Source organism: Sturnus vulgaris, chromosome 18, assembly GCF_052056855.1.
Source record: "Sturnus vulgaris isolate bStuVul1 chromosome 18, bStuVul1.hap1, whole genome shotgun sequence".
In the NCBI taxonomy this organism is placed as follows: domain Eukaryota; kingdom Metazoa; phylum Chordata; class Aves; order Passeriformes; family Sturnidae; genus Sturnus; species Sturnus vulgaris.
The window spans coordinates 5595878-5621688 of NC_142260.1; the positions used below are offsets into that span (position 1 = coordinate 5595878).

General features: G+C 52.2%; 6 protein-coding genes across 8 annotated transcripts in view; 1 reads left to right on the forward strand and 5 right to left on the reverse strand.

The window, feature by feature from the left end:
• Positions 1-22006, reverse strand: part of LOC148221726 (mas-related G protein-coupled receptor member A8-like) — a 30174-nt gene extending 8168 nt beyond the window's left edge. Inside the window, exon 1 of the mRNA XM_088175573.1 lies at positions 21885-22006. The gene's annotated coding sequence lies outside the window, so the exon portion shown is untranslated. The remainder of the gene's footprint in view (positions 1-21884) is intronic.
• Positions 216-3298, reverse strand: LOC148221728 (mas-related G protein-coupled receptor member A8-like). The gene has a single exon (XM_088175556.1). The coding sequence runs from the start codon at positions 2143-2145 to the stop codon at positions 1168-1170; it is 978 nt and encodes a 325-aa protein (XP_088031682.1). The 5' UTR covers positions 2146-3298; the 3' UTR covers positions 216-1167.
• LOC148221729 (mas-related G protein-coupled receptor member A8-like) lies at positions 8957-14638 on the reverse strand. Its single transcript, XM_088175578.1, has 2 exons — positions 13198-14638; positions 8957-11359 (listed from the first exon to the last, which is right to left on the reverse strand). The coding sequence occupies exon 2, from the start codon at positions 11247-11249 to the stop codon at positions 10332-10334; it is 918 nt and encodes a 305-aa protein (XP_088031704.1). The 5' UTR covers positions 11250-11359; positions 13198-14638; the 3' UTR covers positions 8957-10331.
• LOC148221730 (mas-related G protein-coupled receptor member A6-like) lies at positions 12822-25488 on the forward strand. The gene is given in 4 exon segments (XM_088175554.1): positions 12822-12990; positions 24301-24719; positions 24722-24813; positions 24815-25488. Coding segments are annotated over 3 exon segments (1071 nt in total). The 5' UTR covers positions 12822-12990; positions 24301-24370; the 3' UTR covers positions 25445-25488.
• Positions 15367-22024, reverse strand: LOC148221731 (proto-oncogene Mas-like). The gene is given in 4 exon segments (XM_088175580.1): positions 15367-17445; positions 17448-18134; positions 18378-18466; positions 21885-22024. Coding segments are annotated over 2 exon segments (906 nt in total). The 5' UTR covers positions 18025-18134; positions 18378-18466; positions 21885-22024; the 3' UTR covers positions 15367-17116.
• LOC106864560 (mas-related G protein-coupled receptor member A8-like) lies at positions 18843-22024 on the reverse strand. 3 transcript variants are annotated; one of them, XM_088175568.1, is made up of 3 exons: positions 21885-22024; positions 21491-21579; positions 18843-21248 (listed from the first exon to the last, which is right to left on the reverse strand). In XM_088175568.1, exon 3 carries the CDS (start codon positions 21136-21138, stop codon positions 20218-20220), a length of 921 nt encoding a protein of 306 aa, XP_088031694.1. In that variant the 5' UTR covers positions 21139-21248; positions 21491-21579; positions 21885-22024; the 3' UTR covers positions 18843-20217. The 3 variants fall into 3 exon arrangements, with proteins under 3 accessions (XP_088031694.1, XP_088031697.1, XP_088031695.1); XM_088175571.1 differs by having other exon boundaries at positions 21491-21595; positions 21885-22023; XM_088175569.1 differs by having other exon boundaries at positions 18843-21591; positions 21885-22021.
• Positions 25489-25811: the final 323 nt, after the last annotated feature.

Genomic DNA, 25811 nt, shown 5'->3' on the forward strand with positions numbered 1-25811 from the left:
CCTCTCCTCTCCTCTCCTCTCCTCTCCTCTCCTCTCCTCTCCTCTCCTCTCCTCTCCTCTCCTCTCCTCTCCTCTCCTCTCCTCTCCTCTCCTCTCCTCTCCTCTCCTCTCCTCTCCTCTCCTCTCCTCTCCTCTCCTCTCCTCTCCTCTCCTCTCCTCTCCTCTCCTCTCCTCTCCTCTCCTCTCCTCTCCTCTCCTCTCCTCTCCTCTCCTCTCCTCTCCTCTCCTCTCCTCTCTCCCATCCCATCCCACAACAGCCCCTCTATGCACAGGACCATGAGCAGTGTCTCTGCTTCTCCCAGTCATTCATGCTCTTACACCTTAAAATTAACAATTTAGCAAAGGAATGACAACAGCATTTGGCTGAAAAGGTATCTCATGACTTAACCTCGCTTACAGGCCTGACTCCCCCAGGTGTCTCAGGCACTGAAACGCCTGAGGGAGCAGCATTGCTGCCACATTTGCCATGGCAGATGCACCCGTGTGTGCACACAGACAGAGTCAGTGCAAGGTCCCTGTGAGAAATTCCCCTCGGAGGCAGGGAAATGCTCACTGTGGATCCGTTTGCATCTCCTCACTGTGCCAAGGGCTGAGCCTGGAGCAGGGCGGGATCGGCCCAGGACCCGTCGGCGTTCGGGGATCACCCGAGGGCAGCAAAGGGGAGAGATCCCGGCTGGGAGAGGCCCCACTCCCAGGGAGGTTCTGGTCAGCGCTGCTGGGGCCAGGAGAGCTCCAAGGGTCTCCTTTTGGATCACTGTTTACAGGGCCCCAAGGGATGGGCTTCAGTCACAGCCACGTTTCATCCTGGCCACACTTAGGGCTGGCAACTTTCAGTGCAAGTGTGAGAACAGGGATGTTGTGCCATTCAGGGAAGTGAAATAATTTCCAAGGTTGTCCATAGAACCCAGAAGGTCGTCGTACAGCAGCAGTTCCTGGGAGCAGAGGGTGTTTCTGATGAGCTGCAGAGGAGCTGAGCCCAGGGGCTGCTCCTCAAGGCCGAGGCCACACAATCATTTATCAGATCCCAGTGCAGCCTGGAAAGTGGATGGAGGACACACCAGCAAAGGGAGGGTGACACTGTGGATATTTATTCATCAGGTGACTCCAGGCATCTCTCAGTCACTGTCCTGGGGTCCTTCAGCCACGCAGTGGAAAGGATCAACAAGCTCAGACTGCTCTTTCTGAGGTGGCAACATCGCTGCTGGCAGGGTTTTCTTCTGGCTTCCCAAACACCCTGTGGAGGGCCTTCCTTAGGGATTTAATGGAGAAATGTCTCCTGCAGCTCTGCATGGAGCATTGTCTCCAGCAGCTCCCTATGGAGTAGTCTCTCCTCCAGCTCCCCACCAGGAAGTAGATGAAGGGTTTGATGCTGCTGTTGATGCAGGCAAGTAGGAAAACCACCTGGGAGGACAGAACCGTGTAACCAAGCTGCTGCAGGAAATTCCAGAGACTGAGGGGCAGACTGAAGAGTGCAATGAGGAAGATAACGATGTCGAGTCTCTTGGGTTGCTGCTGCTGGGAGCCAGGCATGAAATGAATGAAGAGGGTTGTGCTGGAAACGACCATGGGTGTAGCAAATAGGAAGGGGTTAAGGATGTACATGGAGCGGAGAACCACTCGGCAGTGCCCCTGGTTGTGTGACTGGCACAGGGAAGTCACGGTGGGATTGACAATGATGAAAACAAAGAAGAAGGCCCAGAACAGGAGATACATCAACAGAAACAACAGGCGCTCAGGAAGCTGGGAACCACAGAGAAACGGGCAGAGGATGGACTTGCACCTCTCAATACTGATAATCATCAGCCGACACATCCATATGATGTAGGAGAACAAGGACAGCTGGAAAAGCAAGCTCAAATATATCTGGGGCATTATAGTGGAGCAGGACACTTCCTCCAGCAGGAAGAGCAGGGTGGAGGGCACTGTGATGAGGAGGAAGAAGAAGTCGGTGAAAGCCTGGTTGAGGATGAAGTCGGTGATGGTATTAATGTGGAGGAGCCAGAAGACAGGCCCATTCCCAGCCAGCCCACAGAGGCAGACGAGCAGTGTCACACTGTGTATGGCCACATTGGTGACATCTATCTCACAGAGACCAGGCCCGTTAGGTGGTGAGGTGAAAAGAGGGGACACGGTGCTCACCTCCATGGATGGACACTGGGCAGGCAGTGGGATGTGGTCCCTGGCTGTGGTCAGAGTGGATGGCAGTCAGTGCTTGGAGAATCCAGGGATGGATCACACAGCTCCTCAGCAGCTCCCGGCCAGGGGAAGAATTCAGTGAAGTGCAGGGAAGGAGGGTGGTAGAAACTGTAGGGCGAGAGAGGGAGGTGGGAGGGTTGGGCTGGCTGGCAGGGCAGTGATAAAGAACATGCAGAATAAACATTTGCAAGTCCCCTGAAGTTGCTCAAAGACTGAGCAAAAAGATAAAAGGATGGGCAAAAGTGTAGACCCAGGATGATAAACATGCCTGGAGCCAGTGGAGAAACTGATAAGGAAGATAAAGAAACAGTATTTTTGGGGCAAACTCTATAACAAGATGAGAGAACATATAGCCAAAGGAAAAGTTCAAGGCAATGTCATCTTTAATATCACAGCACTCAGTGAATACGACCACCAGAGACCCCTCTGAATGATCCTTCTAGGAGCATGAAAGGACAGACAGTAGGAAGAAGATGCATGGAAATGAGTTCAAGGAAAATAGTGTTTATGTACTTGATAAGAAGGACATTTAATGACTATGTGTGGTTATAATGCATAAAACCGCTGCTGTAAAGTCTCAGTGATAAATCAAGGACCCTTAGCCACTGTCCTGGTGTCCTTCGTCAGTGCAGTGGAAGGGATCAACAGGCTGGGAATGCTGAGTCCATGGTGGCAGTATTGCTGCTGGCAGTGTTGACTTTCAGCTTCTCAAAGACCCTCTGGAAGAAGAGTCACAGGGATATGGAGTGGTGTCCCATCCTCATGGTGTCCTGAGAAACCCCACCCAGAAGTAGAGGAAGGATTTGATGCTGCTCTGGATGCAGGTGAACAGAAAAAGCACCAGAGAGGACACAGGAAATTCACCATTAGAAGGACAGCAGTGACAACACAGAGAAAGGCCCAGTGCAGGGGTCTTATCATCACCCTCAGCTGGTGCTGGTATGGGTGGAAGTGGTACCAGAGTCTGAATTCAATGGGCCAGTACCTCTCGATGCTGATGAGCATCAGTCAGAACAGATCTGTCTGGCAGGAGAACAGTGACAGCAGGAAAAGCGAGCTCAAATACATGGGGGGAACCAAAGGGGAGCAGAACACGTCATTCACCAGTAGGGCAGGGTGGAGGAGACTGTGAAGAGGAGGAAGAGCAAGTGGGCAGCAGTCAGGTCGGCCAGCAAGTCGATGCAATGGCTGCTGCTGAATGGACAGAGGCCAACCCCGTTGCCAGCCAGCCCACAGAGGCAGAGGAGCAGTGTCACACTGTGTATGGCCACGTTGGTGACATCTATCTCACAGAGATCGTCCCCTTCAGTGGGTGAGGCAGGAGATGGGGACACGGTGGTCACCTCCATGGATGGACACTGGGCAGGCAGTGGGATGTGGTCCCTGGCTGTGGTCAGAGTGGATGGCAGTCAGTGCTTGGAGAATCCAGGGATGGATCACACAGCTCCTCAGCAGCTCCCTGCAGTGGGAAGGATTGAGTGGGGAGGAGTGAGATGTGCAGGGGAGGAGGGTGATGAAGATTATGGGGTGGGATAGGGAAGTAGGAGAATTGGGGATATTCAACATGAAATGCAGAGGGGATGCACCAGGGAGTGGAGGGAGAATCTCAGGAGGGCACTGAGGTCACCAGGAGAGGGTGGCAGGAACAGAGCAGCTGCTGGAGGAGAGGAAGGTGGAGGAGGGAGGAAGGAAAACATTGCACTGACCTGTTCACTGTGGGGCAGCAGCAGGCAAAGGGGGTCTGTGCAGATCAGCAGCACTTCCTGGTTCCTCTTGATCCTTTGGGATCCGTGTCCTAAAGCAGCTGCTGGTGTGTGTGAAGTGATGTGAGTCCATCCTGGTGAAGTTCTCCAGGGTGTGAGAGGAAATAATATGCAGTAAAAAGAGAACAGATGACTGGGGATACAAGCATCATAAAGCCACCATAGGACATTAGGTCAGACTCTTTCAACTTATTCAGTGCCCCCACACTGGGGTGAAACCTTGTTGGGGGTTGAATGCTTCGCTTTTCTTTCTGTGGAATTTCTCCCATTGTTATGCTAATTAATTGTGGCTACACCTTAAAACGACAGATAATGTTCTCTCGTAGGGGGGTGGCTGGAGGGGGAGGGGGGGGGGAACCGGAAAAGGAAAGGTGGGATAGGGGGGTCTGGAGCGGGGGACGATCTCTCGCTTGGCTCCTGGAGTGGGAAGACCACCTGGGCTCTGCTCTGGCATCTTCCCCTGTCATCCCAGCGCTGAGATCCACGCTCCCTGCCTTTGGACATCGCTCCGCGGCTCTCCCAGCTCACCCTACTACCTCCGGACACTCTGCTGAGCACCACGACCGACACCGTGAGGGGGGAGTAACTTTCCCCATCCTCTCTCTCCCCTGGGCCGCGGCCGCCATCACCCAGCCCTCTTCAACTGCGCGGGACCTGCCCTGCCCACACAGCACCGGTAACAGCACAGGGAGACGGCCTGCGGCCAGAAGGGACTGGAGCGGAGCTAGACTGTTTCTGTTGCCAATTTTTATAGCTGTTGTTGTTTTTTCTGCTTTGTTAAATACCAGTAAAGAACTGTTATTCTCATCCCCATATCTCCTGCCTGAAGGTGTCTGAATTGGACCTAAAATAATTAAAAGGGAGGGGGATTGCACTCTGCATCGCAGAAAAAGGGGCTCCTGCCTTTCCTTAGACCATACCTGTCTTTCAAACCGAGACAGATTTTGGCGCCCGGAACGTGGGGCATTGCCTGAGGGCATTGAGAGAGGGGTAGAAAAGGGGATAACAGTTCTTAAATTACCCAAGCTTGTGGTAGGTTTCACCATGCTGTCCAGCTTACCCTGGATTGGCCTCCATGTGGTCACTGCTATATCTCTCCCATTTGCAAGCCCTTTTTTAAACATGAGTTTCATAACCAAAGTTACTGTGGCTATTATCCAGTTTATTATGTGGGTTGATCAGTTGAGAAATTCATGGATTTTTAATTTTCTCTGGAAGATGGCCACATGGATTCAGAGCTATCACACTCTAAGTGTGTGTTTCTGGGGCTACTTCAATAATGGTACTTACTGTGAGGAAGTGGCAGCAGGTGAAATTTTTTCTCAACCCATCACAGGGTTTTTGAAGTTCACCCCACCAGTCTTCAAGGGGTTCCAATCCACTTTAAATGCTAATGACATTATATTGTGGCTAGTGTTGCTTATATCCCTGTTAAACCTGTTCTATCTAACATTCAGAGATAAGGGGAGATTGACTTGGATAACAACCCTGATACCTACCCGAGGAAATAGTGATGTTACCCCAGAGCCTGATCCTGTCCCAGAGACTAGGGAGGTTACCCCAGAGCCTGATCTTGTCCCAGAGACTAGGGAGGTTACCCCAGAGCCTGATCCTATCCCAGAGACTAGGGATATTACCCCAGAGTTTGACCCTGCTCCACAGCCCACCTCGGAAAGGAACCACCCAGAATGGGTGGGGGTGCTAGCAAAGGAGATACGTGAGATGGGCCAGATGCTGAAGGAGTACCTCTCCCCAGCTGGTGAGAAACCCTCCCCCTGCCTTAAAGAGGGAGACTCTGATGGTGCAGCAGTGGGACCCACAGATGTTACATCTGTCCAGGTTCCAGCTGAACTGCAAGGGCACTCACAGCCAGCAGCAGTTGCCCCTGTGGAAACTAGGAAGTCTAAGATGAAAACAAGGCACCTAGATAATAAGGGTCAGGAAGGGGGCCCCTCACAACCAGCAGGGGAGCCAGAAGTTGAGATCATCACCGAGTCCCTGTCATACGAGAGTCTCCGTAACCTGCGAAAAGACATTGTACGGCGGGGCCGTGAGGCTTTTACAACCTGGTTACTGCGGGTCTGGGACCTTATGGGTACAGGTGTGCAACTGGATGGTACTGAGGCAAGGAATTTGGGAGCCTTGACCCAGGACTCAGGTGTGGACCAGGTATTTGTAAGGGAGACAGGTCTCCTTTCCCTCTGGGAGCGACTTTTAATGAGTGTGAGAGAGAGATTTGTCCACAGGGAAAGAATGCAGGAGTACCACCAGAGAACACGTTGGAATACCCTTGAGGAAGGGATCCAAAAGCTGAGAGAAGTGGCAGTACTGGAGGTGCTCTTTGGGAGGGATGGACAGCATGACAATGACCCTGACAAGGTCAGGTGCACAGGGCAGATGTTGTGGAATCTGGCAAACCTGGGCCCATCTCAATATACCCCCTTTATTGCAATGATTGATGCTGATACCAACCAAGTGACAGTGGGTTCTGTTGCCAACAGGCTCAGGAATTATCAGAGTATGATGGCTGGCCCAGTGCAGGCTCATGTCTCTGCTGTGGCTAAGGACCTCAGAGAGGAGTTTAAGGAGGAGATGAAGGAGATAAGGGAAGAGGTGAGGAAGATCAGTGCAGCACCAGTGAGAGTCATGGACCCCAAAAGTAGAGCCCAACGCCCCCCAGCTAGGGAGAGAGGGTACACCCCACGTGCTGACCTGTGGTTTTTTCTACGTGACCACGGGGAAGACATGAGAAGGTGGGATGGGAAACCCACTTCCGTCCTGGCAGCACGGGTGCGCCAAATCAGGGAGGGGAACACCAACAGAGGGAACTCCACTAAAGTGAGGGTAGCCTCAGCCTCCCATGGAGGTGCAGGGTATTACAGAAGGGAGGATGATCTGTCAGATCCCCTTGAAGGAACCTCCAGTATGTATGCCCAGGAGAGAAATAATAACCAGGGCTAGAGGGGCCCTGCCTCTAGCCAGGGAGAGGCACGGGAAAACCGGATCTTTTGGACGGTGTGGATCCGATGGCCTGGCACATCAGAGCCACAGGAACACAGAGCATTGGTTGACACTGGTTCACAATGTACATTAATACCATCGGGACATGTCGGAAAGGAACCTGTTTCAATTGCTGGGGTTACAGGGGGATCTCAGGAATTGACTCTGCTGGAGGCTGAGGTGAGCCTGACTGGGAAAGAGTGGCAGAAACATCCAATTGTGACTGGCCCAGAGGCACCATGTATCCTAGGCATAGACTTCCTCAGGAATGGCTATTACAAAGACCCAAAGGGACTCAGGTGGGCTTTTGGAATAGCTGCTGTGGCAGCAGAGGGCATTAAGCAGTTGAACACCCTGCCTGGGCTATCAGAAAACCCATCTGCAGTGGGACTCCTCAGGGTGAAAGAGCAACAGGTGCCAATTGCTACCTCAACAGTGCACCGCCGGCAGTACCGGACGAATCGAGATGCCGTGATCCCCATACACAAGATGATCCGTGAGCTGGAGAGCCAAGGGGTGGTCAGCAAAACCCACTCACCCTTCAACAGCCTTATAAACACCTGGGCTAGAGAACACGGCATTGAGTGGGTGTACCATATCCCCTACCATGCACCAGCTGCAGGGAAAGTTGAACGGTGCAATGGCCTGCTTAAAACCACCTTGAAGGCACTGGGTGGGGGAACTTTCAAGAACTGGGAGATTAATCTACCAAAGGCCACCTGGTTAGTGAACACCCGAGGTTCCACTAACCGAGCAGGCCCTGCCCAATCTGAGCCCTTGGGAATATCGAATGGAGATAAGGTTCCAGTGGTACACATGAGAGGTATGCTAGGAAAAACTGTTTGGGTGAATCCTGCCTCCAGCAAAGACAATCCCATCCATGGAGTTGTATTCGCTCAAGGACCAGGTTGCACCTGGTGGGTGATGCAAAAGAATGGAGAGACCAGATGCATACCCCAAGGAGACCTTGTTTTAGGGTGAAATACCTATAGTACTGTGCCTATGTCTCTAACTGCATGTATATATATATAATGTAACAGTTTAATTTGATATAGCATATTAGTATGGGAGAAATTCAGGGGTGGATAATGTTGGGGGTTGAATGCTTCGCTTTTCTTTCTGTGGAATTTCTCCCATTGTTATGCTAATTAATTGTGGCTACACCTTAAAACAACAGATAATGTTCTCTCGTAGGGGGGTGGCTGGAGGGGGAGGGGGGGGGAACCGGAAAAGGAAAGGTGGGATAGGGGGGTCTGGAGCGGGGGACGATCTCTCGCTTGGCTCCTGGAGTGGGAAGACCACCTGGGCTCTGCTCTGGCATCTTCCCCTGTCATCCCAGCGCTGAGATCCACGCTCCCTGCCTTTGGACATCGCTCCGCGGCTCTCCCAGCTCACCCTACTACCTCCGGACACTCTGCTGAGCACCACGACCGACACCGTGAGGGGGGAGTAACTTTCCCCATCCTCTCTCTCCCCTGGGCCGCGGCCGCCATCACCCAGCCCTCTTCAACTGCGCGGGACCTGCCCTGCCCACACAGCACCGGTAACAGCACAGGGAGACGGCCTGCGGCCAGAAGGGACTGGAGCGGAGCTAGACTGTTTCTGTTGCCAATTTTTATAGCTGTTGTTGTTTTTTCTGCTTTGTTAAATACCAGTAAAGAACTGTTATTCTCATCCCCATATCTCCTGCCTGAAGGTGTCTGAATTGGACCTAAAATAATTAAAAGGGAGGGGGATTGCACTCTGCATCGCAGAAAAAGGGGCTCCTGCCTTTCCTTAGACCATACCTGTCTTTCAAACCGAGACAAACCTGGTCATGCCTTTTTTTTTTTTCAGTTTAGAGAGGTCCATAGGGCATTAAAACCTATAAATATTGTGGGAAATGAGAATTGAGCCATTTTTGGACATTGTCCACCTGAGACAGGCTTTGTAGGATGTGGTTACTGTGCTAATAAAAAGATAGAAAGAGAGAAAGGACAGCAACACACATGGACCTCTTTAGGGAAAAAAGGCCAACTTTATTGAATGGACAGCCCATATTTAAAGCATGTTATGTGCAGCTAAGACAGGACAGTAGCTCATTGGACAATTGGGAAAAACATCCATGGGACCATACGTCAGGATGTGTCCCACGGGAAAAACACCAGGTGTTAATCTTTATTATGAATTCCACTCTGTTTTTCACCATATTATCACCTTGGGAGACTTCCTCCCTAACTGAAGCTTTAGTCAGCTTATCAGCCTGGGTATGGACCTGAGAGTCAGGAGAAATTCAGGCCTGAAAAATAATTTCCAAGCTGTAATTCCCTAGGTCTCTAAATGTGTGTGTCCAGAGTAGGAAAGCCTGGATGTTGTTTATTCAACATATTTAGGGTTCAGGTTACATTCTGGAGTCAAACAAAAGACATAAATGCAAATTTAATGTAGAGGTAATAACAAAATGACAAAGATCAGTACAAGATGGATTTTGGCTGAAGATGCTGTGCAGTGCAGTTGCTGTTCAGCTCCTCCCGAGGGTGGCCAGGTTCAGGATGGAGGTGATCAAGGGCTTCCTTGGACTTTGATGCTGGGGAACCAGAGGATGGCCCCATTCTGCTGAACAGCAGCTTAGCCCATTAATTTCAGTGCAATTAAATGGTCCAAGCACCTGGTGATGCGAATTTCCATGTTGACAGCTCTTTTTGGTCACAAGCCCCAGGGTTCAGTGGAGGTCACCTATGACCTTGCACTTTACTCAGAAGGATTCAATTCGGGAATTAAAGAATGTGACAAATTCCCACTGAAAGTACAAGGGAATGTTGCTGTCCCTGCCCAGCTCTGCAGCCCTACCTGGTGTCTCTTCCCATCAGCTGGGAATGCAGGGCTGGCTCTGCTGGACAGAAGGGGAAGGAGGTTCCATGAGATCCCAACACCTATCCTGCCATCCAAAGGCACAAGCACCGCAGGAATTTGGGAAGTCACTGTGACCCCATGCTGGGTGTGAACCCAGGCCTTAACATGTGAAATTCTTTGCAGGCAGGAGATCCCTCAAAACACCATGAAACTCATCTGAGAAGCCAAAGGAGATGGAGTTCATTCCCTGGGGCCCAGGCAGTGAGGGTCATTCCATGGGGAACAGAGCTGGGGAACAGCACTGAGCCCAGCTGCACTGCCTGGAGCCGTGTGGGCAGGCAGGGAGGAGGAAAGCCATGCTCCAATGTGCTCTATGGCAAAGCATCCCTCCCATATTGGCCCTGGCAGTGCCCCTGCTCCCTTCTCCTGCAGGAGTTCACCAGCCCAGGGAGGGTGATGCTGGGGATGTTTATGGATCAGGTGACTCAAGGAAACCTGTGCCGAGATCCTTCAGCAGAACAGTGGAAGGGATCAACAGGCTCAGACCACTGTGTCCTTGGGGACATCATTTCTGTGGGCAGTTTTGTCTTCCTTCTCATCAAAGACCCTCTGGAGGGAGAGCTGGAAGGACCCCACGGAGCAGGGACTCCAGCACTTCCCTGCCAAGAAGTAGATGAAGGGTTTGATGGTGCTGTGGATGCAGGTGAGCAGGAAAAAAACCTGGGAGGACATAAGAGAATAACCGAGTTGCCGCAGGAAATTGAAGAGGCCGAGGAGGATAGTGAGGAGCACAACGAGGGAGATAATGTTGTCCCTCCTCTTGGGTTGCTGCTTCTTGGAGCCAAAGCAGGCCTTGATGATGTTGATTGTGTGCAAAATGATCATTGGGGCAAGAAAGAGGAGCAGGATGATGGTGTAGATGGAGATGAGAGCTGCCCGGCAGTGCCCCTGCTCGTGGGATGGGCACAGAAATGTCAGCACGGGAATGAGAGTGAAGAGAGCAAAGAAGGCCCAGTACTGGACACTGTCCACCACCCACAACAGGCGCTCGGGAAGGTCGCAGCAGTAGAGGTCGCAGAGGTTGTACACACTGACCTCATCACTGCTAAGTGTCAGCCTGTACAAAGCCCAGTAGAAGGAGACCACTGACAGCTGGAAAAGGAAGCTCACGTATGTCAGGGGCACGATAAGAGAGCAGGACACGTCCTCCACCAGGAAGAGGAGAGCAGAGGGGACAGTGAGGAGAAGGAAGAGGAAGTCGGCGAAAGCCAGGTCAAAGATGCCTGAGTTACGAGTTTTAAGGCTGAGGAAGCAAAGGACAGCCCCGTTGCCAGCCAGCCCACAGAGGCAGAAGAGCAGTGTCACACTGTGTATGGCCACGTTGGTGACATCTATCTCACAGAGATCGTCCCCTTCAGTGGGTGAGGCAGGAGATGGGAACACGGTGGTCACCTCCATGGATGGACACTGGGCAGGCAGTGGGATGTGGTCCCTGGCTGTGGTCAGAGTGGATGGGAGTCAGTGCTTGGAGAATCCAGGGATGGATCACACAGCTCCTCAGCAGCTCCCTGCAGTGGGAAGGAGTGAGATGTGCAGGGGAGGAGGGAGCTGGAAATGGTGGGGTGAGGGATGAAATGAGAGGCTTCTGTTCAGCAGGGGATGGGGAAGGAAAGCACAGGGCAGAGGAGAGGAGACCTGGGGAGGGCACTGCGGTCACCAGGAGAGGGTGGCAGGAACAGAGCAGCTGCTGGAGGAGAGGAAGGTGGAGGAGGAAGGGAGGAAGGAAAACATTGCACTGACCTGTTCACTGTGGGGCAGCAGCAGGCAAAGGGGGTCTGTGCTGATCAGGGGTTCTTCCAGGTGCCTCTTGTTCCTTTGGGATCCATGTCCTAAAGTGGATCCTCCCAGGTCAGTAACATGAAGGAGAAAGTGCCCAGATCACCAGGAGCTCCCCATTCCCATCCTGCTGGCTGTCGCTGTGCCCTGTTCTGCTGTTGCTCCCTTAAACTCAGTGGAGTCACGAGGGAGCTGGAAATTGCATCTTTGGCTACGTCCCAGTTTCATTTCAACTTCCTTGAAGATATTTATCTTGGTTTTTGTTGGTTTTTTGGGTTTTTTTGCTAAAGAAGAAGTGATTTTTCTCAAAATTTCCAAATGAAATATTTTGCAAATGGCTCCTCATTTCCTCATGATGAGAAGCATTCCTTCCCAGCAGAATGTCGCTGCTGCTTTCCTTCTCCTGACAGGTTTCTCGCATTCCTCATATCTCTTCCCTGAGGGGACATTGTCCCTCCAGCAGCAGAGGGATGATGCCGGTGCTGGTGGCATTGGAATTCTGGCAGTGCTGGGGAGGGAGCTCGCTGCTTGTCAGAAGCGTTTCGCATTCTGGGAAGAGCTCCAGGATCATTGCCAAAACCTGCCCTGGGCCCAAGGAAGCACAACTGAGCTGCTCGCTGTCCTATCCCCATCCCCACCCCGCTGTCCATCCTCACGCCATCCTATCACATCCCACAGGTTTCCCAGGTGGCAGCCTCTACCCCACTCCAAGCGTGATCCGTCAGGCTCTGCTGTCCTCCAGTGAGGAGATTTGGGATTGCCAGCATCCAGACCCCCTCCAGCCCCCTTCTGACCATTTCCTGAGCCCTCTGAAACCACCTCCAACACCCCAGACAGTACCTGGGGCTCCCTTTTTCCCCCCAACAGCCTCGATCCTGCCCCGATCCTGCCCTGATCCACCTGGGATCCCGGCATTGTCTCTGCTCCTCCTGGCTATGGAGTTCTAGGACCCCGGAGGGAGGAGGAAAGCCCAGCTCCCCTGTGCTCTGCAGGAGAACACAGGATGGCAAAAGTGGCTGGAACCAGTGGAGAAACAGATTAAGAGGCCTGCAGTGGTTTTGGGGCGAGTTCTGTAACAAGAAGCAAGGGCACATGGGCAAAGGAAAAGTTCAAGGCAAGGTCACCTTTAATATTGCAGCAGTCAGTGAATACGACCACCAGAGACCCCTCTGAATTAACGCCCAGGATCATAAAAGTACTTCCAGCAGGAGGCTGACACATGAAAATAAATTCAAGAAAATTATGTTTATGGGTTAGATAAAAACTTTATAACGTCTATGTGTGGTTATTATGGATAAGACCCCTGCTGTAAAGTTTCACCACACACAGATCATGGAGAGATCCTTCTGTGTGTCCTGTGCAGGTAAAGAACTCCTGCTTCCTACTGCTTCCCATTGTGTTAGAAAGTTTATTTCAGCCGATTTCAATGTCAAGATGCAGATGGGAAGAACAGGGCAGAGGAGGGGGGACCTGGGGAGGGCACTGCGGTCACCAGGAGAGGGTGGCAGGAACAGAGCAGCTGCTGGAGGAGAGGAAGGTGGGGAGGGAAGAAGGAAAACATTGCACTGACCTGTTCACTGTGGGGCAGCAGCAGGCAAAGGGGGTCTGTGCTGATCAGCAGCACTTCCTGGTACCTCTTGATCCTTTGGGATCCGTGTCCTAAAGTGGATCCTCCCAGGTCAGAAACATGAAGGAGAAAGTTCCCAGATCACCAGCAGCTCCCAGAAGTCCTGCTGGCTGTCGCTGTGCCCTGTTCTGCTGTTGCTCCCTTAAACTCAGTGGAGTCACAGGGGAGCTGGAAATTGCATCTTTGGCTACGTCAGAGTTTCACTTCCTCAGAGGTTTTCATCTTGGTTTCGTTTTTTTGGATTTTTTTTTGCTACAGAGGAAGAAACTTTTGTCAAAAGCTCAAAATGAAATATTTTGCAAATGGCACCTAATTTCCTCCTAATGACAAATACTCCTTCCCTGCAGAATGTCCCATTCTCCAACTGCCTTCCCTCTCCTGACTGGTTTCTATCATACCTCGTTTCTCTTCCCTAAGGGTTTACAGCAGCAGAGGGATGCTGCTGGTGCTGGCAGAACTGTTGGAGCATCTGAGTGCTTGTCAGAAACAACTCCCATTCTGGGAAGAGCTCCAGAATCATTGCCAAAACCTCCCCTGGGCTCATGGGAGCACCCCTGGCCCATGGACTCCCGTTTCTATCATTGCAATGCAGGCTCACACAGCCCAAGGCAAGGACAGCAATCAGCTGCTTGCAGCCAGGTTATCAGCACTTAGAGCCCACCCTAATTAATGCCAATCCCCTTGATGATGCAATGAAAGCTGTTAGAGACCAGAGTGCTGTGAGCCCCCTTCCAGCCCTTCACCAGAGCTCCTGCTCCTCCTCAGTCCTGGGAACTCTTGTGCTTGTTTTTCCCTGATCCCATACTGTGCCTTTGCCAGCAGGGACACCTTCCACTATGCCAGGCTGCTCCAAACCCCATCCAACCTTGTCACTTGCAGAGATGGGGCAGCCTCTGTGGGCAACCTGTGACAGGTCCTCAGCACCCTCACAGGGAAGGATTTCTTCCTAATATCCAATCTGAACTCACCCTCTCTCAGTGGGAAGCCATTCCCCCTTGTCCTGTCACTCCATGCCCTTGTGCAAAGTTCCTCTCCAACTCTCCAGAAGCCCCTTTAGCTCATGGATCATGAAGTGTTTGCACTTGCAAGGATTGGTCTGGTGAGGGGATGTGAGATTCCATATCTGCCCGTGGTTGGACTCTGGGCAGGCAGTGTATGTAGCCCCTGGCTGTGGTCAGAGTGGATGGGGAGTCAGTGGCTGGAGAATCCAGGGTAGGAGCATGAGGCTCCTCAGCAGCTCCCTGCAGTGGGAAGGATTCAGTGGAGGGAAATGAGATGTGTAGGGGAAGGAGGGTGGTAGCAATTGTGGAGTGGGAAATGGAGGTGGGAGTGTTGGACTGGTTGGCAGGGGATTGATAAATAAGAGAGAATAAACATTTTCATCTCCCCTTTTAAGTTGCTGAAAGACTAACTGGGCAAAAATATAAAAGGTTGTAAAGATGTGGACCCAGGATGATAAATGTGACATGAGCCAGTGGGGAAAGTGATAAGGAGGCATACAATATTTCTGGGGTGAGTTCTGTAACAAGAAGCAAGAGCACATGGCCAAAAGAAAAGTTCTAGGCAAGGTCACCTGTAATATCACAGCACTCAGTGAATAAAACCCCGGACCCCTCTCAATGAACCTCCAGGACCATGAAAGGACTCCCAGTAATGTAGTGAATGCATGGAAATTTGTTCGAGGAAAATGGTGTTTATGTACTAGGTAAGAAAAATTTTTAATGTCTATGTAAGTTTATCCCTAGATTATAATGGAAAAAAATGATGTTGTAAAGTCTCATGAGGCACACACAGAAATTAGGAGAGATCCTGCTGTGTGTCCTGCTGCCTAATACTTCACTTGGTAAACACCATTACTTGGTGTTAGGAACTTTGCTCTTATTTTGGCATCACTCCTCATCCCCATCTCTACCCCAGTTCCCATCCCATCCCATCCCATCCCGCTGGTTTCCCAGTCCGAGGCTGTTCCCTGGCTCAAGTGTGGCCTGTTGGGCTCTGCAGCCATCCAGTGGGGACATTTGGGATTGGGGACACCCAGACCTCTCCAGCTCCCTCCAGCCACTGTCTGCCTGGTGCCTTGGAATGGGTACCTAGAAGAGAGGCTGGACAAGGTTCAGAGAATAAAATCAGGTATTTATTAAAGGCCTTCAAAAAGTACACCTTGGGCAGCCAAAGCCTGTGTGAGGGCCTACAGCCAAAATGGACAATAGTCCTGAGTTTTTCAGACAGATATAAGTTTGGCCCATTTACATATCATGGCTTAATCCTCCAATTACAGTTTCAGGTAATGAAGTCATACACCCCCAGTTTTCCCACCCATCCCCCAAATCACTTTTGTTTATACATTTTGGGGCCGGAGGCAGTAGAGTGTCCTTGAATTCCAAGCCTAGAGGAATTGTTTTTTCTGACCACAATGTCAAGACAGTCAACCAACACTCTAGATACAGTTTAGAGCTATGCACTAATGCAATACAGGACTTGAAAAGTATGAGTTAAAATCCTAAGGCATCCTGCCCCCCTCTGACCTCCTCTAGAAATTCCCCCAGGCTGCCTTCCCCTGCAGACAGCCCCACTCCTCTCCTGCTCCACACGGGACCCCAGCAGGGTTTCCACTCCTCCTGGCCATTCCATGCTTCTTCTCCACCCCAAGAAACGCCAGTGGACCCATCCCTCTGCTGCCTCTTGTGTGTCTCCAGAGGAAGATGGGGCTGGACACCAGGGATGAAGCTCGGGAGGGCGTCTCCAAGAGAAACAAACACTCCCTGAAGGCCTGACAGGGCAGCCTGGGGTGAGCAGCCCATGGGGAGGGACTGGAGCCTCAGGCACGGGGCTGGGAGGGATGGGAAGGACGGGAGGTGGGTGGGCTGCAAGGGGAGTGCGATGGGAGCTTGGTGTGGGACATGATGGAGCTGGGGGGAAGGTGTGGGATGTGGTGGGACTCGTGGTAATGTGTGGGATGTGGTGGGGGTAGAGAAAAGGTGTGGGGTGTGATGAGGATGGATTAAAGGTGTGGGATGTGGTGGGGCTGGTGACCCCAGGGAAGGCACAGGGAGGTGGCTGATGCCCCGCAGAGCCCGTGGTGACAAACACGGATGTCACCTGTCTCCTGGAAGGGAGTGGCCGTGCTGAGGACCACGGCCTCCTCCTCTCCTTGCTGCTGCACCACCCGAGCCCGCCGAGGGAGCAGCTGAAGGCAGTGGAGAGTAAGAATTCCTGAAGGCAGAGAGTCCTTTGCACCTGGCTCCCAAAACTAAAAATGAAAGGCCTTTGGGAGCAGGGACACGTCTGGTGTGACACTCTGGGAGCAGCCAGGGGGGAATGCTGAGCCCCTGGGCCATCCTGTCCGTGCCGGCTGTGCCGGTGCCAGCCCAGCTCTGGGCACTCGGGATCGTGGTTGCTCCAGGGAGCACAAGCCATGGCAGTGTCCCCTCCCTCCGGCCACATTCCCGGCTGGCAGCAGGAGCCGGAGGATCCCTGCAGAGGGGCCAAGGAAGCTCGGGGTTCACGATGCTGTTTATTGATATCAGACTGCAGTGAGATACAGGCAGCAGGTGCCACGGGGAGTTCTGCGTTCACAGCTATTTTAGGAAGGCTCCATTTACGGTAACAGTGCTCTAGGACCCGTGAGGGAGCAGAAAAGCCACGCTCCAATGTGCTCCCTGCACAGCATCCCTTGCACATGGCCCTTGGCACTGCCCCTGCTCTCTTCTCCTGCAGGAATAAATGTGGGGGAGTGATCCTGTGGATATTTATTAATCCCGTGACTCAGGGAACCCCTCATCCACTGCCCCATGGTCCTACATCGGTGCAGTTGAAGGGTTCAAGAGGCTCAGATCACTGCGTCCATGTTGGCATCATTCCTTCAGGCAGTGTTTTCTTCTGGGTCCTCAAAGATCCTCTGGAGGCAGTCCCTGAGGGATTCCATGGAGCGGAGCCTCCAGCACTTTGTTACTGAGAAGTAGATGAAGGGGTTGATGCTGCTGTGCAAGCAGGCAAACAGGAGAACAACGTGGGGGGACACAGTGATGTAGCCGAGCTGCTGCAGGAAATTCCAGACACTGACGGGGAGAGCAAAGAGCATAACAATGAAGACAATAATGTCAAGCTTCTTGACTTGGTGCTGCTGGGGCCTACCCTTGAAATGAATGAAGAGGATTGTGCTGGAAATGACCACGGATGGAGCAAATACGAGTTGAGGATGTACAGGGAGATGAGAGCCCGCTGGCAGTGCTTGTGTTCCTGAGACTGGCACAGGGAAGTCACGGCGGAAAGGGCAGCGATGACAGTGATGGAAAGGGCCCAGAGCACGGCACTCACCACCACCCATGACAGGTCCTGGGGAAGGTGGAAGAAGCAATCATGTGGGCAGAGGATGGCCCTGCACCTCTCAATGCTGATGGCCGTCAGCCGGTACAGCCCTACACTGTAGAACATCACGAAGAGGAGGAAAAGGAACCTTATGTACCCTGGGAGGATAAAGAGAGAGCAGGACACATCCTCCAGCAGGAAGAGCAGAGTGGAGGGGAGCATGAAGATGAGGAAGAGGAAGTTGATGATGGCCAGGTCAAGGATGTAGGCAGTGATGGGTTTCATGGTTTCCCTCTTCAGGTGGAACCCAAGGACCCAGATGACAGCCCCGTTGCCAGCCAGCCCACAGAGGCAGATGAGCAGTGTCACACTGTGTATGGCCACGTTGGGGACATCTATCTCACAGAGATCGTCCCCTTCAGTGGGTGAGGCAGGAGATGGGAACACGGTGGTCACCTCCATGGATGGACACTGGGCAGGCAGTGGGATGTGGTCCCTGGCTGTGGTCAGAGTGGATGGGAGTCGGTGCTTGGAGAATCCCGGGATGGACCATGCAGCTCCTCAGCAGCTCCCTGCAGTGGGAAGGATTGAGTGGGGAGGAGTGAGATGTGCAGGGGAGGAGGGTGATGAAAATTATGGGGTGGGATAGGGAAGTAGGAGAATTGGGGATATTCAACATGAAATGCAGAGGGGATGCACCAGGGAGTGGAGGGAGGATCTCAGGAGGGCACTGAGGTCACCAGGGGAGGCAGGAACAGAGCAGCTGCTGGAGGAGAGGAAGGTGGAGGAGGGAGGAAGGAAAACATTGCACTGACCTGTTCACTGTGGGGCAGCAGCAGGCAAAGGGGGTCTGTGCAGATCAGCAGCACTTCCTGGTACCTCTTGATCCTTTGGGATCCGTGTCCTAAAGCAGCTGCTGGTGTGTGTGAAGTGATGTGAGTCCATCCTGGTGAAGTTCTCCAGGGTGTGAGAGGAAATAATATGCAGTAAAAAGAGAACAGATGACTGGGGATACAAGCATCATAAAGCCACCATAGGACATTAGGTCAGACTCTTTCAACTTAATCAGTGCCCCCACACTGGGGTGAAACCTGGTCATGCCTTTTTTTTTTTTTTCAGTTTAGAGAGGTCCATAGGGCATTAAAACCTATAAATATTGTGGGAAATGAGAATTGAGCCATTTTTGGACATTGTCCACATGAGACAGGCTTTGTAGGATGTGGTTACTGTGCTAAAAAAAAGATAGAAAGAGAGAAAGGACAGCAACACACATGGACCTCTTTAGGGAAAAAAGGCCAACTTTATTGAATGGACAGCCCATATTTAAAGCATGTTATGTGCAGCTAAGACAGGACAGTAGCTCATTGGACAATTGGGAAAAACATCCATGGGACCATACGTCAGGATGTGTCCCACGGGAAAAACACCAGGTGTTAATCTTTATTATGAATTCCACTCTGTTTTTCACCATATTATCACCTTGGGAGACTTCCTCCCTAACTGAAGCTTTAGTCAGCTTATCAGCCTGGGTATGGACCTGAGAGTCAGGAGAAATTCAGGCCTGAAAAATAATTTCCAAGCTGTAATTCCCTAGGTCTCTAAATGTGTGTGTCCAGAGTAGGAAAGCCTGGATGTTGTTTATTCAACATATTTAGGGTTCAGGTTACATTCTGGAGTCAAGCAAAAGACATAAATGCAAATTTAATGTAGAGGTAATAACAAAATGACAAAGATCAGTACAAGATGGATTTTGGCTGAAGATGCTGTGCAGTGCAGTTGCTGTTCAGCTCCTCCCGAGGGTGGCCAGGTTCAGGATGGAGGTGGTCAAGGGCTTCCTTGGACTTTGATGCTGGGGAACCAGAAGATAACCCCATTCTGCAGAACAGCAGCTTAGCACACTAATTTCAGTGCAATTAAATGGTCCAAGCATCTGGTGATGTGAATTTCCATGTTGACAGCTCTTTTTGGTCACAAGCCCCAGGGTTCAGTGGAGGTCACCTATGACCTTGCACTTTACTCAGAAGGATTCAATTCGGGAATTAAAGAATGTGACAAATTCCCACTGAAGGTACAAGGGAATGTTGCTGTCCCTGCCCAGCTCTGCAGCCCTACCTGGTGTCTCTTCCCATCAGCTGGGAATGCAGGGCTGGCTCTGCTGGACAGAAGGGGAAGGAGGTTCCATGAGATCCCAACACCTGTCCTGCCATCGAGAGGCACCAGCCCCACAGGGATTTGGGAAATCATTGTGACCCCATGCTGGGTGTGAACCCAGGCCTTAACATGTGAAATTCTTTGCAGGCAGGAGATCCCTCAAAACACCATGAAACTCATCTGAGAAGCCAAAGGAGATGGAGTTCATTCCCTGGGGCCCAGGCAGTGAGGGTCATTCCATGGGGAATAGAGCTGGGGAACAGCACTGAGCCCAGCTGCACTGCCTGGAGCCGTGTGGGCAGGCAGGGAGGAGGAAAGCCATGCTCCAATGTGCTCTGTGGCAAAGCAGCCCTCCCACATTGGCCCTGGCAGTGCCCCTGCTCCCTTCTCCTGCAGGAGTTCACCAGCCCAGGGAGGGTGATGCTGGGGATGTTTATGGATCAGGTGACTCAAGGAAACCTGTGCCGAGATCCTTCAGCAGAGCAGTGGAAGGGATCAACAGGCTCAGACCACTGTGTCTGCGTTGGCCTCACTTCTGTGGGCAGTTTTGTCTTTCTTCTCATCAAAGACCCTCTGGAGGGAGAGCCGGAGGGACCCCACGGAGCAGGGACTCCAGCACCTCCCTGCCAAGAAGTAGATGAAGGGTTTGATGGTGCTGTGGATGCAGGTGAGCAGGAAAAAAACCTGGGGGGACACAAGAGAATAACCGAGCTGCTGCAGGAAATTGAAGAGGCCGAGGAGGATAGTGAGGAGCACAACGAGGGAGATAATGTTGTCCCTCTTCTTGAGTTGCTGCTTCTTGGAGCCAAAGCAGGCCTTGATGTTGTTGATCGTGCTGTAAATGGCCATGGGTACAGCAAAGAGGACCAGGATGATGGTGTAGATGGAGATGAGAGCTGCCCGGCAGTGCTGCTGCTCGTGGGATGGGCACAGGGATGTCAGCACGGGAATGACAGTGAAGAGAGCAAAGAAGGCCCAGTACTGGACACTGAGCACCACCCACCACAGGCGCTCGGGAAGGTCGCAGCAGCAGCAGAGTTCGCAGAGGTCGTACACACTGATCACGCTTCTGCTGCGCGCCAGCCTGTACAGCCCCCAGTAGAAGGAGACCACTGACAGCTGGAAAAGGAATCTCACGTATGTCAGGGGCAGGATAATAGAGCAGGACACGTCCTCCACCAGGAAGAGGAGAGCGGAGGGGACAGTGAGGAGAAGGAAGAGGAAGTCGGCGAAAGCCAGGTCAAAGATGACAGAGTTACGAGTTTTAAGGCTGAGGAAGCAAAGGACAGCCCCGTTGCCAGCCAGCCCACAGAGGCTGATGAGCAGTGTCACACTGTGTATGGCCACGTTGGTGACATCTATCTCACAGAGATCGTCCCCTTCAGTGGGTGAGGCAGGAGATGGGGACACGGTGGTCACCTCCATGGATGGACACTGGGCAGGCAGTGGGATGTGGTCCCTGGCTGTGGTCAGAGTGGATGGCAGTCAGTGGTTGGAGAATCCCGGGATGGACCATGCAGCTCCTCAGCAGCTCCCTGCAGTGGGAAGGATTGAGTGGGGAGGAGTGAGATGTGCAGGGGAGGAGGGTGGTGGAAATGGTGGGGTGAGGGATGAAATGAGAGGGTTGGGCTGTTCAGCAGGGGATGGGGAAGCAAAGGACAGGGCACAGGGGGGACCTGGGGAGGGCACTGCAGTCACCAGCAGAGGGTGGCAGGAACAGAGCAGCTGCTGGAGGCGAGGAAGGTGGGGGAGGGAGGAAGGAAAACATTGCACTGACCTGTTCACTGTGGGGCAGCAGCAGGCAAAGGGGGTCTGTGCAGATCAGCAGCACTTCCTGGTACCTCTTGATCCTTTGGGATCCATGTCCTAAAGTGGATCCTCCCTGGTCAGAAACATGAAGGAGAAAGTGCCCAGATCACCAGGAGCTCCCCATTCCCATCCTGCTGGCTGTCGCTGTGCCCTGCCCTGCTGTTGTTTCCCAATGCTCAGTGGGGTCATAGGGCAGTCAGAAGTGGTTTTACAACTTTAGAGCTCCACTCCCTCAGTATATATGTTGATTTTTTTTCTTACAAAGGAAGTAATTTTATATTTGTGAATGGCTCCTCATTTCTTCCTGATGAGAAACATTCCTTCCCAGTAGAGTGTTCCATTCTTCAGCTTCCTTCCCTCACCTGACAGGTTTCTACCATTCCTCGCTTCTCTTCCCTGTGGGGTCTTCGCCTGTCCAGGAGCAGAGGGATTCTGCTGGTGCTGGTGGCTCTGGAATGCTGGCAGTGCTGGTGAGGCAGCTGGCTGCTTCTCTGAGGTAACTCCCAGTCTGGGAAATACATTGGGATCATTGCCAAAGCCTTCCCTGGGCCCAAGGAAACACAAAGTATCTGCTCCCTCTCCTCTCCTCTCCTCTCCTCTCCTCTCCTCTCCTCTCCTCTCCTCTCCTCTCCTCTCCTCTCCTCTCCTCTCCTCTCCTCTCCTCTCCTCTCCTCTCCTCTCCTCTCCTCTCCTCTCCTCTCCTCTCCTCTCCTCTCCTCTCCTCTCCTCTCCTCTCCTCTCCTCTCCTCTCCTCTCCTCTCCTCTCCTCTCCTCTCCTCTCCTCTCCTCTCCTCTCCTCTCCTCTCCTCTCCTCTCCTCTCCTCTCCTCTCCTCTCCTCTCCTCTCCTCTCCTCTCCTCTCCTCTCCTCTCCTCTCCTCTCCTCTCCTCTCCTCTCCTCTCCTCTCCTCTCCTCTCCTCTCCTCTCTCCCATCCCATCCCATCCCATCCCATCCCATCCCATCCCATCCCATCCCATCCCATCCCATCCCATCCAGCTTTCCCAGACTGCAGCCGCTCCCCCACTCTGAGCGTGGCCTCTCCGGCTCTGCTCTCCTCTGGGTTTGCCAGCATCCAGACCCCTTCCAGCCCCCTCTGACCCTCTCCTGACCCCTCCAGCCTGCTCTGACACCCCAGAACCCACCCAGGGCTGCTTGTTTTCCCCTGACAGCCCCACTGCTCCCTGCTCCACCTGGGACCCCGGCAATGTCTCTGCTCCTCCTGGCCAGAGGCTTCTGGCAGCCAGGATGGAGGAGGAAAGCCCAGCTCCCCTGTGCTCACAGGATGATAAATGTGGCTGGAGCCAGTGCAGAAACACATAAGGAAGCCTTCATGGGTTCTGGGGGAAGTTCTGTACCAAGCAGCAAGAGTACATGGCCAAAGGAAAAGTTCAGGGCAAGGTTTAATCATGATTTTAAAGAGTTAAGATTTTAGCTAAAGGTTAGAAGCAATCCATATTGATCAGGGTCTAAGTTAGATTAACAAACAATAGGTTAATGATTATTAGAAGGTTAAGTTAGAGATAATAGAGGCATTGTTTCCAATTATGAACTTGTTTCAGTTTTGTTTCTAGAAGAGGTTGGAGTAAGGGAACCGTTGTAAGAACAGATGCAAACCAGTAGAACAGTGGCTAACACCTGTGCTTTATACCAATCCATCACAAAGCAGGGGACCTTGGACTGTGCCAGAGAGTCACGGAGACCTGATGAAGACTTTTCTTACTTCATCTTTCAAGACCACTGACCTAATTCGAGACCACCAACTCAATTCAAGAGAAGAATTGTGCACGTGTCATTGTCTATTATCCTCATTTTAATACAGAGTAGGGATGGGAGGTGCTGGCGTTATGCATACGTATGGAATGTCAGATTTGGGGAAATAAATAGAGGACAAGGAACCTTGTAAGAGGCTGCCATGTCTCTAGGGGATTACCCCTGTGCAGCCCACTGGCGTCTTGATAAACATACCACTGTGTAACTTAAATGAGTTAGAGAGTCTTTGTCCGTGAACATATCAGTTTTAACAATTCAGGGTCACCTTTAATATTGCAGCACTCAGTGAATATGACCACCCGAGAATCCTCTGAATGAACCTCCAGGATCATAAAAGAACTTCAAGTACGAGACTCACACATGAAGATAAATTCTAGGAAAATGATGTTTATGTGTTAAATTAAAACTTATTAACGTCTGTGTATGGTTATGATGGATAAAACACCTGTTGTAAAGTCTCACCAAAAACACAGATCAGGAAGAGATCCTTCTGTGTGTCCTGTGCAGGTAAAGAACTCCTGCTTCCTACTGCTTCCCATTGTGTTAGAAAGTTTATTTCAGCCAATTTCAATGTTAAGATGCAGATGGGAAGAACAGGGCAGAGGAGGGGGGACCTGGGGAGGGCACTGCGGTCACCAGGAGAGGGTGGCAGGAACACAGCAGCTGCTGGAGGAGAGGAAGGTGAGGGAGGGAGGAAGGAAAACATTGCACTGACCTGTTCACTGTGGGGCAGCAGCAGGCAAAGGGGGTCTGTGCAGATCAGCAGCACTTCCTGGTGCCTCTTGATCCTTTGGGATCCGTGTCCTAAAGTGGATCCTCCCAGGTCAGAAACATGAAGGAGAAAGTTCCCAGATCACCAGCAGCTCCCCATTCCCCTCTTGCTGGATCCCGCTGCGCTCCGTCCTGCTGTTTCTGAGTCGGAAATTGCATCTTTGTTTATGTCAGAGTTTCATTTCCTCAGAGGTACTTATTTTGGGTTTTTTTTGTTGTTTTTTTTTTTTGCTACAGAGGAAGTGACTCTGTCCTGTGCCTTGCCTCTCCCTGTGCTGCTCCACATGGAAGCTGCGGGTGGCAAAAGATGGGAAAAGCCACGTTTGGGGGACAGCAGGGTTTCTATGGTGTGTGTGTTTGTCACCCCTGCAGCTGTGTGAGGGGAAGGAGAAGCAGCAGAGGTGTCACAAGGAGCACATTGTCCCCTGCCACGGAGGGAACCAGCCCTGCCTGCTGGAGCCAGCCCGGTGGGAAGGCATCCAAGGGGAGCTGGAATGAGGAGAACCACTCCAACTGGAGCCAGTGTGACCACAGGCACTGGAGCAAAGTCCCTGTCACGCTGCTGCTGCTGTGCCTGTGTGGAATGGTGGGGAACGGGGCTGTGCTCTGGCTCCTCGGCTTCCGCAGCCGCAGGAACCCCATCACCATCTGTGTCCTCCCCTGGCCATGGCTGACTTCACCTTCCTGCTCTCCATCCCCATCGCCCTGGGGGTATTTTCTGTCCCTGAGAGCTTCTGCCACCAGCTGGGCCCGTGACAGGGCTGTGACAGCTGGGCTGAACGTCACCATGCTCTTGGCTTTCCCTGTGGGTATCTACTCTCTGACAGCCTTCAGTGCTGTGACAGCTCTGTGTGTCCTCCCCGTGTCCTGCTGGCCCTGCCACTGCTCCCAGTGCTTCCCAGTGCTCGTGTGTGCCCTGCTCTGGCTCCTCTCCTTCCTGCTCACTGTCACCTTCTATTTCCACCCTTTGGCACTCATGGCCTTGGCCCTGAGCTACCTCTTCTCAGTGCTCCCCCTGACCTGTTCTGGTCTCACCCTGCTGGCCAGGCTCCTGTGCTGCTCATGGAAACAGCCCCCACGGCAGCTCTGTGCCCTGCTCCTGCTGCCTGTCATCTCCTTGTCCTTCTTCACCGCTCATTTTGGGTACTGGCTCTTGCTGAGGGTGTTTGACTTCTCTGTCTTTGCCCTCAGCTCTTCTCTCCTGCTCACCTGTGCCAACAGCAGTGCCCACCCTCTGATTTACTTCCAGGCTGGGAGCTGTGCAAAGGAATTCACCCTCTCTGTTAGTGTTGCCTTCCAGAGGGCTTCTGAGGATGTGCCAGAGTCAGGGAATAGGGACAACACTGTGGAATCATCATCAGGTGGAATCATCATGAAATAGAGTCAGACTATCGTAGTATAACTAGGTTGGAGGAGACCTCCACGATCATCTAGTCCAACCCACGCCCTAACTAAACCATGGCACCAAGAGCTACATCCAGTCTTTTTTTAAGTACCTCCAGGGATAGCGACTCCACCAGCTCCCCCGTCAAAGCATTCCAATACTTCTTTATTCTTTCTGTAAAAACTTCTTCCTAATATCCAACAGATGCCTCCCCTGGTGCAGATTGTGACTGTGTCCTCTGGTTCTGTCGGTTGCTGCCTGGTGAAAGAGACCCACCCCCAGCTGACTGCAACCACCTTTCAGGAAGTTGTAGAGAGTGATAAGGTCACCCCCGAGTCACCTTTTCTCCAGGCCAAAAGGAGTC

Excerpts from the sequence above, each read along its gene's own strand:
- LOC148221728 (XM_088175556.1), bottom strand. The coding sequence starts at position 2,145 with ATGGAGGTGAGCACCGTGTCCCCTCTTTTCACCTCACCACCTAACGGG.
- LOC148221729 (XM_088175578.1), bottom strand. The coding sequence starts at position 11,249 with ATGGAGGTGACCACCGTGTTCCCATCTCCTGCCTCACCCACTGAAGGG.
- LOC106864560 (XM_088175568.1), bottom strand. The coding sequence starts at position 21,138 with ATGGAGGTGACCACCGTGTCCCCATCTCCTGCCTCACCCACTGAAGGG.